We start from the raw sequence: 13,809 nt of genomic DNA, 5'->3' as shown, positions 1-13,809 counted from the left end.
CTCTCAGATCGGAAGTACCTTCCTCCTCCCCACGTTCCTCCCGTCTCCTCCGCTTTCCCCTCCCCTTGGTATTCTCCTTGGAAACTCCAAGCGAAGAAAACCCTAACCCTAACGCTAGCGAGCTCTAGGAAGGAGACGACACAAGGTGGGCAGATATGGCTCTCGCGCAGCTGGGCGGGAGCATCGCCCGGGCGTTGCGGCAGATGAGCAACGCCACGATCATCGACGAGAAGGTGCTGAGCGAGTGCCTGAACGAGATCTCGCGGGCGCTGCTGCAGGCAGACGTCCAGTTCAAGATGGTCCGCGACATGCAGACCAACATCAAGCGCATCGTCAACTTCGACGACCTCGCCGCGGGCCACAACAAGCGCCGCATCATCCAGCAGGCATGCCCCCTCATCTAAAAGTTCTAATTTTTATCTATCCCCTCCTCTCTTTCTCTAATTCTTGCAAAATCGAATAATTCTATCACCAGTTTGATGTTTTTTTAATCTTGTGTATCGTTCTTGAAATTCAAAGGTGGAAAGTTTTAAGATCTTTGCATATGGTTCCTGAAATTGAAAATTGAATATTTTCGTATGCTGAATCTGAAATTCTTGAAGTTGAAATGTCGGATAACTGGTTTCAGGTTCTCTTTTTTCTTTTTTTTTCTTAGAGGTATAGGGTTATGTTGCGGTTTTTTGGAAGTATATTGGGTTTTGGGTGATTCTTTTTTCTTCTTTCTTAGAGGTATAGGATTATGTTGTGGTTTTTTGGAAGTATATTGGGTTTTGGTTGATCGGATATGTCAACTTGTTGCAGTTTGAAGGTTTTCGGATCATGTATAGGGTGTTCTTGAAATTCACAACGGAATAGTTTGCTGATTTCAGTTGTGAATTTTCAAAAAAAAAATTAGGACTCGGCAACAGGGGCGACCCCCTCAGATGAGACAAGGGCTTTCAAGTCCTCTCTCAGCCTTCCTCCCTCTCTTTCTTTTCCTCTCTCTCCTTCTCCCTCTCCCCCTCCCTTTCTGTCTCTCTTTGTGTTGGTATGCCCTGGAATGGCACGGTACAAACCTGTACCATGCCGAACCGTCGGCTGGGTACACCCTCCTGGTTTGGTGAACCTTGTTAGAAACTAAAATTTATGTATTTTGGTAGTCTAACCAATGCATCGTGTAGACAAAAATAAATGGTTAAAATGGTATGGGACCATATTTTGCTATGATGTAGGCATTATATTGATTTTCAATTTATATATATTTTTAATATGCTTAGATTGTGATCAATTAGGTGGATCCTTAATTTAAATGCTTTATCATGTATTTCAACACGATGTATTTGTTTGTATCCATTTGATGCATAGGTTAGAGGCTATCAAAATACATGATCTTTTAACCACAAATATTTTTAGTGGTATAGATTATAATGAAAATTGTGGATTTTTAAAGATGCCTCGTTATTGATTTTGGAGTTGAGGGGAGTAGATTCTCTCCTCTTGAGAGAAGCAAAGTCTATCTCTATATTGTAAACAAGACCTCCCCTTGTTTTTCATTTTTATATAACCTATTTTAGACAGAGTCATGTTTTAAGATTATTTCTTTAAGAAACCTCATAAACAACTAAACAGCCCCTAAGATATTAATTTGCTGCTGGGTTGGCAATTTTGCAGGCAGCTATTGAACCTAAGGTACAAAGGTAATAATGCAGCATTTTGATTATGCAAGGGCAATGAAACTTTTCTCATCTGCTCTTTCTTTATGACCTTACTATGAATAGGTGTTGGATGCATCCTCTTGTTTTTATTGATTGTACATGTGGAGGAATGGTTGATTGCTTCAAATCAAGGTTTGCCATCTTGGTTTTGGATCCCGTACCCATACCATCTTTTTATAACGTTGGTACGCGGTATGGTACGCGACAGCGATGCATACTAAGTGTCGGTACGGTACGATACGAGACTGCATACTAGTTCGGTATCAAAATGGTATTGTATGTCTGAGATGGTACGGTACCGATTGGTATGACAAATCTTGCTTCAAATACTATTACAATAGTTCATGATAAGATTTAGTTTGTCTGAACAACTTGTTATATTATTTGGAGTTGGAGGAGAAAAAACTGGGTTTTTTGAAGATAGGAAGATGAGTGTAGATGGAGCTTTGGAACTTCTGTCTATTGGTTTGACTTATTTTTATCGTTCTTGATTGACTTCTTTCATGGCTACCTATTTCTTCTTTTGATTCATTTTATATATTTTTATATGTTCTTGTGATTGCGAACCATTTATGTTATCACTCCATGCAATTAGGCTATTAGCCTTCCTTTTTTTGTTCTTCTTGTCTAGGATTATTTTTTTTGTAATTTTAATAAGTATGTATGAACTTAATTTGTTTAGAGCTCACAATTCCACAGATAAGTAAATCTTTAGCTATACTATTTCCTTGCGCCATGGTTTGTGTTATTTTCATTTCACTTTGTATATGGTAGTAAATTTGCTGGTGTCCATTATCTCAGGCTATCTTCAATGAACTTTGCAAAATGTTGGATCCTGGGAAGCCTTCCTTCACACCCAAGAAGGGAAAGACAAGTGTGATCATGTTTGTGGGTTTACAAGGTAAATTAATTGGTGGTCAGCCATACATGTTTCTTCATGATTATAGTGGAGAGTTGGTTACATCAGTAAATATTTCTGAGAAACTTTTATACTATCCTCTTCAATCTCTGGTCCAAAAGGAAAAGAAATAATAATTAGGTTGCAATCATTTTTTCAATGTATAAATGTTGGTATCCTAAAGGTAGAAGACATGACTGACCTTCAAGCACATCTTTAAGAAATCTTTGAATCTGATTGCTTGGACGATGATACATTTTGGCCATGAGTTCTCCTAGTAGGTGGTCATATTAGAAAAATGTGTCTAGTTCTTTGAAAACTTATTATTTGTTTTGTAATACCCTTGAAACTACATGCAATATTATTCTCCAGATTTTTATGCCTATTTACCTAATTTCACATGCTTGAGGGTGTGAATATGTAACCTATCTAGCTCTATATATTTTTGGTTATGAATACTCATTCCCAAACTATCAAATACTGCTAGCTTCTTTTGAAGTACTAGTACTTTTGCAAATACTATCAGGTTCTTTGAAGTACTACCAGCTTTTTGCATGTATACACTATAAATATGCATTACTGCATATTTACCCTTCAAAAATCCCTGCTTGCATATATACCTCTTAGATCATTTTATTCTTGCAATGATATCTCTCCAATTAGATTTTTGACTAATAGTATTATAAAAATAACTATTTTAAACAAGGTACGCTGTCTCGGTATCGAACCCCGTACCGATGCCACTCTATTACTGTGTCGGTATGCCCGATACGGAGGTCGGTTATGCGTATCGAGCGTCGGCACGCCCTCTATACTGCATATTGGTACCGAGTTAGTACGGTACAGTACGCTCCATACCGTCTGGTTCATTGCGGTATGTCATACTTTGGTTTTAAGTGTAGGACATTATTACCCTTTTGCATTCATACCCATAAAAAAATAATTTAACAATTGTTTGTACTATAAAAAGATATAATTTTGCCTAAATTTTTTAGTGGTATTGATGCAAAAGGGTAATATTGTCATGTTGTGCTTCAAACAATTGTTTATTAATATTGTCGGTGAAAAATCTAAATGGACAAAATTTGAGGGGTATGTATGCAAATAATGATTTCTAAAGGGTAAACATGCAATATGCCATATTTGTAAGGATATATATGCAAAAAGCTCTATAAAATGTATATGTATTATATGGGTATCATATTAGTTTTTATCAGTATTTTTGCATTTTATAAAATTTATCTTATATTATGTTGGTTTGGGTTTTTTTTGCTTTACTCTTCATATTTAGACATAAACATGTAAATACACATAAAGTTACATATTTAGTGTTGATCATTAATAATAGTTGTCATGACAAGTACACCGAATAAGCACTATGCAACTGTCAGGCCATTTTAAGTTAAACAAGATTAAGATATATTTCATGATTTTTCATATATTTTCTCTAAAACTAATGTCCTGTGATTGTTGCTTTCACGTCGTTATATTGAGTTTTTTTGCTGATCCTTGTTTGATATTTTCACTTTCTCTGATTGCATTACTTGTGTTGCTCTCAATATTGTCCATCCAGGTTCTGGGAAGACCACAACTTGTACCAAATATGCATATTATCATCAAAAGAAGGGATGGAAACCTGCATTGATTTGTGCAGATACATTTAGAGCTGGTGCTTTTGATCAATTAAAGCAAAATGCGACTAAAGCTAAAATTCCTTTTTATGGAAGGTATTATACTTATCCTACTTGTATAACATGTGCAAGCTATGTGCTTTAGATGTTGAACAACAAAATGAAGTTGGTTTTTTTGCATGCCAGTGACAGTTTTCTAATGCCTTACCAACTACAATGTTGAACTTGTGGTAGAAAACAAAAAGAAAAAAGAAGAAATAGTAAAGCTGATGTTCATGGTGGAATCTTCCCCCTGAACCTCTAGATTGAGGCAACTTTATCTAGGTTTTGATTTCCACCTATTAAATGTAGTATCTGTTAATCCTGCAATCACTTTTTTGATAGATAAGCCTATTGTATTGATAGTTTTATTGAATTAATTTGACAATTTGTTGTAGTGAGATGTTGCAATTCCTTGTCTTCTGGTTGTCTTAATTGTTTATTGTGTGATCTCGGTACATTGTAGCATGCGAATACATGTTTGATTCCTATTGGAGAGTCAAAATAGTTAGTACTTGCAAGTTTAAATATGATTTATTAAATCAACTGCATGAATTGATGTGGTAAAGCAATTCATAAATTAATCAGAGGACATCTAAATTGCTAAAGAAGAGCTATTACGAAGTAAACAATGAAATGAAAAAAGAATTGTGAGGTAGTTACTTTGGAAAAATATTTGTTGGTAAGGAAAACTTGAAGAACTACAATACAGCTTGAGCTGCATTGCAGCCTAATGCATGGAGTGGGATACGATGTAGGGTGTTTCAGCATTTCCTTCTTGACAGAGGGTGAGTTTGGGGTCTTATTGTGCTTACTATATGTTTGCATTGATAATTTTGTTGCAATATGGAGCTGTCTTACCAAGGTTCGCTGTACCGGTCGGTACCGGTCGGTACCGAGCGTACCGTACTCGTACCGATGGGTACCGGTATCGGTACACCAATGTCGGTATGGTCGGTACCGAGCGTACGGTACCGTACCGACACTCGGTACGCCTATACTAATGCGGCACCGGTACGGGGTTCGGTACCGGTACGGCGAACCTTGTGTCTTACACTCCCAACTAATGTCTAATTTACCACTTGAGTGATCGATCCCTTTGTTGCTAACCTACCACTTGTTTTTTGTTATTTATGATTATGCAAGATGGATATTGGGAGTGCTTTCAACTTTGACTTAAATGATGCATGCTAGAGATGGCTGTAGTTCACTGTTTTGAACCATGCCTTCGCTCTTCATATGGAGTTTAATGAATTGTGTCATGATAGGGTTTATCTACTGAACCATGTATTGACTATTGATAAGGCGCCCCCTTATATTTAAAATCGGCATGTTTATGAATTTAGGACTTGTTTATGGGGCTTTATCATGATCGAGAGTTGGTTTTAGAATATTTCTAGACTTGGTAGATCATGCATAAGATTATAGGTGGGTTGGGCTTGGGCTGGCTATGTCTTGGACGATGCAAGCCCAAACTACTACTCTTGGGCTTTAGGTTGGGCCTAAGTATGAAAAAATTTAACAAAGTCGGGCCTAGGCCTATCTGAAACCCAAGCTTGAACCTAAACTAGAATGGAATGTCCTCATTCATTACTCATTTGTAACAAAAATGAATTGAGGTGGTGGGGGGTGGGATGTGAGGATAGGGTTTCCACACAGCAAGATAGTGCTGCTGGTTGGGTTCGGTAGGGTGCAGACAATGGGGATAGTGGGTTTCGTGCAATGAGGTGAACTTTGTGGGGATTGTCATTAATGTGATGATGGTTAGATCGGTGCTGTTTGGAGTTTGATTGCTTGAAGGAGGATTGCTATCATTGGATCTTCTTAAAGTAGATGAAGTAATCTGGTGTTGATAGTAAGCTAAAGGCTTCTAGCCACCATTATCAAATAGCGATAGGATTTAGCATTGGTGGAGGAAAACTAATGGAGGGGAAAAACAAGGGATTTTGCATTATTTATTGAATGTTTATGATCCATTATACATAAACTCCAAATGATTGTTAGATTTGAAAGTAGTGAAGAAGAACAAGTGGAGAGGAGGAAAGGAGGGGTTGGTGGTTGCTGCAATGGGTTATGATTTGGTTCAAAAGATTAGGGTTTTTAATGTATAGTGATGATTTGATCTTGGTCTTCCATTCAATATGAATGGATTACTAAGATGTATCTGTTAGTTAAATAACATATTTTACAATTCAGTCTTTGTGTTGAGCCTAGAGATGCATGATCATAGCTTGAAAACTTCTTGAGCCTTATGCTTGGGCCCAACCCAATTGCCAAATATTGGCTCAAAGTGTGGCATGCGTTGGTTTATTTGTGCCCATTGCCATTCTTGATTAGAGTTTGATTTGATAGCCTAATTTATGTGAGATAAGTTTGTTGGTTATGACTACTTCTGTTGCTACTTTTAGTACTAGTATTTTTTTTCTCGTACATAAATAAAATAGATTTTGTTGGCATGAACTTGATGCGCATTAGCTCTATATCAAAGATTTAATATGATGCGTCTTATTTTTGAGAGGTGTCTTCTTATTATAATTGTTGTATTTGAAATGACAAATTAGTCTAGAACTTCTAGAGAAGGTACATTTTATGTCAAATGCTTGGCCTTGTCATCATTAACTGCCTATATAAATTTTCAGCCAAATGCAACATCATGAATTAACACATTGTATCTTCACTAAAAGATAGGTGTGACTAAGGCTGGAAAAAGTGCTGGGCTAAGTTGTCTTCTCCCTTGTCCAAGCTCAACCCAAGAAATATTTTCAATTTTTAGGCTGGATGTTAGCCTAAAATCAGCATTTGGTGACCAATTTTTAATGGACGGAGGGGTATTTTTGTCCTCCAATTTTAGCCCAAGATCACTGCCCTAGGGTGATCTTGGATGCTCGACCTAAACGATGGGTATCTTGTCACTGGATTGGGCGATGATTTGAGGAGTGGTGGTGATTTGGGATCGCCGCTACGTAGGACGATCGTGGTGCAACCAAATGCGGTGATTTCATCACTTCCACCCACATCACCCTTGATCGTGGGATGATCATCCCATACTAAACACCCCCAAAATTCTTTATAGGTCTTAGCAAAAGCCCAACCTAAGCCTAGCCCAAAGCTTAAACTTGCCTAAGCACACAAGGGCCGGATGTAGCCTATAGGTAGGAGGAGAGTGATGATGAGCATTCCTACAAGAGAGTGGGGGGGCTAGAAACTCTACCCGACATCCATGGTGGAGCAAGCGAGTGAGAGAGAGAGAGAGAGAGAGAGAGGGATGTCCATGGGGGATGGTGGGGGAGGGCAATCCATTGACATTGATGGTGACGAGGAGTTGTTATTATTGGAGATTTGGAGTTGGAGGTGGCCATATGGGTGCCTAGTTGAAGAAAGGAGTAAGAGAGCAAGGGAGATAGAGAGGGAGGTTTGGGCTTTTGGAGGTGAGGTTAGAGGCAAGGTTGGGGCTCGCTCTATAGAGAAAGAGATGCGGAGAGAGACGAGTGGCGAGGAGGAAGGAGCTTCCATTGATGCTTTCGATTAGTAAGGATTGGTGAAACATCGTAACTAAGTTGGTTTGAGGCCTGGGCTCGAGCTTTGGATTGGTTTCGTGCTAGGCTTGGGCTGCTCTAAATGAACCTCAAACCTGACCAAAACCATCTCGAGCTAGGTCCAATGCCCGACCAAAGCTAGCCCGGCCCAATGGTTATCGGGCTGACCCTAGGTGTGACCCATGTTATAATTTGTCTTTGGCATATGAAACTTAGGTATATGTGTTGAAATTTTCAAAATGTCGCTCTCATGCCATGTGAAGTTTTGGAAGTTTATGCTGCTTTGATTATTATAGTTAAGAAGTGCAACTTGTTTTATGCTTTACCTTCTAGCCAAGTAGCATTATAATTGGAGGCTATCAGCTATCAGGTTTTGCTTTCCTTTCCTTTAGCCCAATATATGCAGTGGGTGAAATCCCTTTTATTTATCAGTGGAATGGGACCTTTTTGGGTTTTACTATATAAAATATTATTATATATTTATATTTCAGAATTCAGATCCTGAGCAGGCCCATATCATTGGCATATGAGTACCATGAATTGCACAGTTTTGGTTCAAATGCATGCCACTATTTTTAAACTAGCAGTTTTTTTGGTCAACTTGATGGTTGATAAGTTGATTGGAATCAATTATGTTGTCCTGTAGGAAATTTAATATAGTCAAATGGTCGCATCACTCTGTGTTTCTGAGGTACCTCTTATTGGCACTTGTTTCTACAGCTACATGGAATCAGATCCTGTAAAAATTGCTGTAGAGGGTGTGGAAAGGTTTAAGAAAGAAAACTGTGATCTAATTATCGTGGATACAAGCGGACGGCACAAACAAGAAGCTGCCCTCTTTGAGGAAATGCGTCAAGTGTCTGAAGCAACGGTACATTATCATTACCTCCAAGTATATCTGACCAAATTTTTGTCATATACCTGTCAAAGTGCACTAAACTTTCTTGCTTTCTTGTCCCAGAAACCCGATCTTGTGATATTTGTTATGGACAGTAGTATTGGCCAAGCTGCATTTGATCAAGCACAAGCTTTCAAACAAAGTGTTGCAGTTGGAGCTGTGATTGTTACAAAAATGGATGGTCATGCAAAAGGTGGTGGTGCACTTAGCGCGTAAGTCCATTCGATTATGCTTGAACTGTGCTTCACTATCTGCTTGCCTCATTTTTTTTCCATTGTCTTCCGAAAGAATCATTCTTCATATATCTGTATGCTGATGCTTGCTTGTCTGCACATGTACACTACAATACTTGGTGGTTTAGTCATGTTATCTTCAGAACTAGTTTAGTTTTGGAAATGTTTAGAAAACTTGTTCCTAATTCATAGTTAAAACTGGCATCTAGAGATCAAATGCATTTCTGGTATATGCCTGATGTTTTTGAAAGGATTTTAAAACAACTAACTTCACTTTGCTGTAATTTAATTGCAGTTTTTACATATTATTAGATTGTAATGGTGCATCTTTCGTATAACCAGACAGGACCATCATCATCTCTTAATTGATTGCCCATCAGCTTGGATGGTCCATTGGTTAAATTCATCGAGATCTTTGACGTCTTTTGTCATATGATCCAGTCTAATGGCTGGTCAATTAGGATTAGGAATCTATTAAGGTGCATTAGGAAGTAAGTAATATCACAAAATTTTGTATATACTTTCTGAAATTACATCTTATTGTTCAAGAGAACTTGGTATTATGTAGTGAAATTTCTTAGGACTTATAAAATCATGTGGGAAATTTTTACTTTTAGCAGAATGGTCCAAGTTCATGATTTCCCTCTCTCATCGTCCTATATTTTTCCATTCCCAATCTTTCTCCTTTTAAAAACCAAACACCTAACCCACATGATAGCTCCTTGAAAAAATGAGTTAACAATCTTAAAATTAATGATAGACCATCCAAATTGAAGATTCAAACCCTTGAGTGTGATCTATACTACAAAAATGCTTAGAAACCAAAACTCATATATTTTAGTGGTCTCTAATCTTTGCATTAAGCTGTACAAAAATGAATGATATCAATTGTACTAGTATGGTAAAATACATGATAGGGAATATAATTGAAAATATACTTTAGATCGTGATCTACACATCTTAAAATGTGGACAGATTCAAAATCACTAAGTTTTGATTATAAGACAATAATAAAATATAGTATCATGCTATTAAGGTGTCGATTTTGGCATCAACTTGATGATTAGGTTAAAGACCACTAAAGTAGTTGATTTTTGGTTTCTAGGCATTTCTTGTAGTGTAGATCATGTTCAATTCTTTATGTGTGTGTGTGTCCACGTGCATGCATGCATGTGTGCTTCCCAGTGAAGTCTGTGTGTATGCATATGCAGGACATCTTGAGCTAAACCTGTCCAACTATTTATATGTACACCGAAAATAGTGGCCATGCAAATTGAATGCCAATTGGTAGGATGGAAATCTGTTGTGGGATGCAAGCTCATAGAAGCAGGGAGTTTCCATCCATAATGAGCGTGCAGGCAATTCTTCCTAATAGCCTTTTTTTTAGGATGGAAGATTAAAGGGAAAAAGGAAAAGGAAGAAAACTGCATGCTCGAGTTTGCATCCATCACGAGCATGAAGGTAACTCACCCTGCCAATGTTTGCCTGGAAGGAAAATGAAAAGAAAAGAAAAGAAAACTGCATGCTTACCTATAAGGAGGCATGCTTTGATGCATCATGGATCGATGGTTAATTAGGAAGTTTGATTAGAGTAATTAATTGATGCAGAACTACTTGAGATGATTCTTTAGTTTGCAATGAAAACGAGAACTGGGCTTGATGAAGAAGTGGGATTCATATTCTGAGGAAATTATATCTCAGTCAAAGAGGTTGATAAGAGTAGTTGGTTACTTAAAAGGAATTAATGAGCAACTTACGTATTAACAACTTAACAATAAACATCTTGGTGGTTATGCTGACTATTGAGAATGAAATTAAAGGCAATGGTTCTATTTGAAAGACGCGTAATAGCTACCAAGTAGGTCTCTGTTATTTGTTATTTTCTTGTCTTATTTATTTTCTTTGTTCTTCTACATTTAACTTTTTATTTTATGAGTTACGAGCTTCTTTTCTTTGAGATATATGGGTTTCTATTTTGAATAATAATGTATGATTAATGGCTAATCCTTTAGCTAAATGATTAATATACAATGCCTTGTTTCATGTGCAGCGTTGCAGCCACTAAAAGTCCAGTCATATTTATTGGAACAGGAGAACACATGGATGAGTTTGAAGTTTTTGATGTCAAACCATTTGTTAGTCGTCTTTTAGGTGTGCTATGACTCTGGTGTTTATTTCGAAATCTTTGCTTCTCCTGGTTAGCATACTTATTCATGGTACTGTTTCCAGGCATGGGTGACTGGTCCGGATTTATGGACAAAATTCATGAAGTTGTACCTACTGACCAACAGCCCGAGCTTCTGCAGAAGCTTTCAGAAGGAAGCTTTACTCTACGACTTATGTATGAGCAATTCCAGAACATCCTCAAGATGGGCCCCATAGGCCAGGTTCAACTATATACTATATCTGAGACCTATTACAAGCTCAAAATGAAAATAATCTCTTTCTTGTTGATACTGCTCCTTTATGACTCATTGATTATCTTGTTTTGGATATCATGAGGAACATAAATATATCTATAGCTTTAATAATGTAGCCCATGCATATACATTGAACTTGATATGTGCTACACCTGTTTAACCATATTTATATTGCATCATGGCCCATGCTTTAAACCATGCTTTTCTGTTTCATTATTTATTCTGCAGAGCCTCTTTTCCTTATGCATGTGGCTTGGTTTCACAGTCTGTAGTTTTCTGCTCCTTTTTTTTTTCTTCTTGGGTAACTTTTTTCACTTCTAACATTCTGAGCAGGTCTTTTCAATGTTACCTGGATTCAGTGCGGAACTGATGCCAAAAGGTCATGAAAAGGAAAGTCAGGCTAAAATCAAGCGCTATATGACAATGATGGATTCCATGACAAATGCAGGTAGTTGTGGTCCTTGTTGAGAAGCTATATAGAATTTATATTCAGAGAAAAATGACAACAACGTGCTACTCGGAAGATTCCCTTGAGGAAACCACATTAGTTTCCTATTAATCCTCACCATAGTGGATGGGTTAATTTGCTAACCAGAGTTTTGCCGTAGCTTTTCTTATTTGGCATCCTTGCAATGCTGGGAATCCTAGATGTGTTTCGATATGCACATGGAATGATTTAATCCTCACCATAGTGGATGGGTTAATTTGCTAACCAGAGTTTTGCCGTAGCTTTTCTTGTTTGGCATCCTTGCAATGTTGGGAATCCTAGATGTGTTACGATTTACACATGGAATGATGATGTCTTCTAACTTTTCATCAATGCAGAGCTGGACAGCACGAATCCAAAGCTCATGAATGAGTCGCGCATCTTGCGGATAGCCAGGGGTTCAGGCAGGCCTCTGAAGGATGTCATGGATATGCTGGAGGAGTACAAGCGCCTTGCCAAGATCTGGAGTAAGATGAAGGGGCTCAAGATCCCAAAGAAAGGTGACATGAGCGCACTGTCCAGGAACATGAATGCCCAACACATGAGCAAAGTCCTTCCCCCGCAGTTACTGAAGCAAGTTGGTGGAGTTGGCGGCCTACAAAGTTTGATGAAGCAGATGGGCTCGAAAGACATGATGAGTGGCATGTTTGGAGGGGACAGATAGATGGCTCAAATGTTTCAACTCATCAACATGAGATCTTCTGTGAATGCCAAGAGTTGACATCCAGGCAAGTTTTTTACAGGGATCTCAAACTGCCGAATATCTCGATGCATGCCCAGCATCCCTGGCTGTGGTTCAGTGAATTCTGTTGCGCTGGAGTGCATGGTTTCTTTACCAAGGCTCCAGCTTGGGCTTTGTGGTTAGGTGCAGCTAGGGAACTGTATGTTCTTATGACCAAAGTTTTTAGTGGTTTCTGCTGCCTCAGGAAGTTTTTGTAGGGAAATTTATTAATCGGGATGTACCTAACAAAAGCTTAGCTGAAATAGTTACATAGATAGATGAACTGGGAAGTGTTTTGAGTAGTTCTTGAAGGTACAAGGACATAATGAGAAATTGGATAAATCATTGTTTCATTCTTTGATGGATGCTGGGCAAAGCTGGACTGGCAGGGCTACTCCCATGCTAGGTTTAGCACACCCGGCTCAACAGCAGCCCTGGGTTCTGTCCATCAGGTTTAGGTTTTCAAGCCAAAGGTTAAATAACGGCATAATTTTGTTATCCCCAGAAGCCATTATTAGCCATTATTGGAATTGTTCATATAATGATGTTATATAGAAAACTAGTGGGCTGAAAACATAAGCGTCCAATTCACGGTTTATTTACTTTTATTTTATTTTTCCCCCTTTAGATTGAGAAAAAAATAGGAAAAAACGAATTAGAAAAAGAATGCTATTTTGCTAAGGGAGCCATTGTGATAGGCTGTTATAACGCTAAATAACCTGTCATAATAGCCATTAACCGACCATTGTGGCAGATCCTATATTGCTATGGTTGCAACGTACTTAATTTTTCACCCTGGCTCACTTTGGAGCAGAGAACATGTTCCATAGTCGCCAAAAGGATATGTGTGTAGCTGCATGGATTTGGCATGTGTATAGCTGCATGGATTTGGCAAGCTCAGCCCGTATACCGACTTCAGCTGCTGTTTAATAGAGATGAATACTATAGCAGGCATGACCCAACATAGTTCAGTGCCTATAGATTCTTTGCCGTTTCTTGGAATCGGTGATGTTGGTTTTCACTCTTGTTTTTATGGTTTATTTGTTTCCAGTTATTCTTAATATGTTTGGTTTTCTTTTCATTCATTAACCACATGTTAGGTTTAAACTACTAAATTTGCTGATACTTTTGACTTCTTATTCTCTCATTAATACAGCAGATTTTTTTTCTTCATTCTTCAAGTAGATTTTGTGTGTTGATTTTTTCTTAGTGTTATTTCATGAATTCCAATGTCAAGCAAAAAAAGAATTCC

General features: G+C 38.0%; 1 protein-coding gene across 1 annotated transcript; it reads left to right on the top strand.

Moving 5' to 3' along the window:
- Nucleotides 1–12,918, top strand: LOC103720916 (signal recognition particle 54 kDa protein 2-like). Its single transcript, XM_008810884.3, has 9 exons — nucleotides 1–386; nucleotides 2,496–2,595; nucleotides 4,166–4,319; nucleotides 8,519–8,669; nucleotides 8,760–8,908; nucleotides 10,980–11,080; nucleotides 11,159–11,316; nucleotides 11,683–11,797; nucleotides 12,175–12,918. The coding sequence occupies exons 1-9, from the start codon at nucleotides 156–158 to the stop codon at nucleotides 12,498–12,500; spliced, it is 1,485 nt and encodes a 494-aa protein (XP_008809106.1). The 5' UTR covers nucleotides 1–155; the 3' UTR covers nucleotides 12,501–12,918.
- The last annotated feature ends 891 nt before the right edge of the window (nucleotides 12,919–13,809 follow it).

This window comes from Phoenix dactylifera, unplaced genomic scaffold (genome assembly GCF_009389715.1).
Source record: "Phoenix dactylifera cultivar Barhee BC4 unplaced genomic scaffold, palm_55x_up_171113_PBpolish2nd_filt_p 000563F, whole genome shotgun sequence".
In the NCBI taxonomy this organism is placed as follows: Eukaryota; Viridiplantae; Streptophyta; class Magnoliopsida; order Arecales; family Arecaceae; genus Phoenix; species Phoenix dactylifera.
This window is presented reverse-complemented; position numbering and strand designations above follow the sequence as displayed.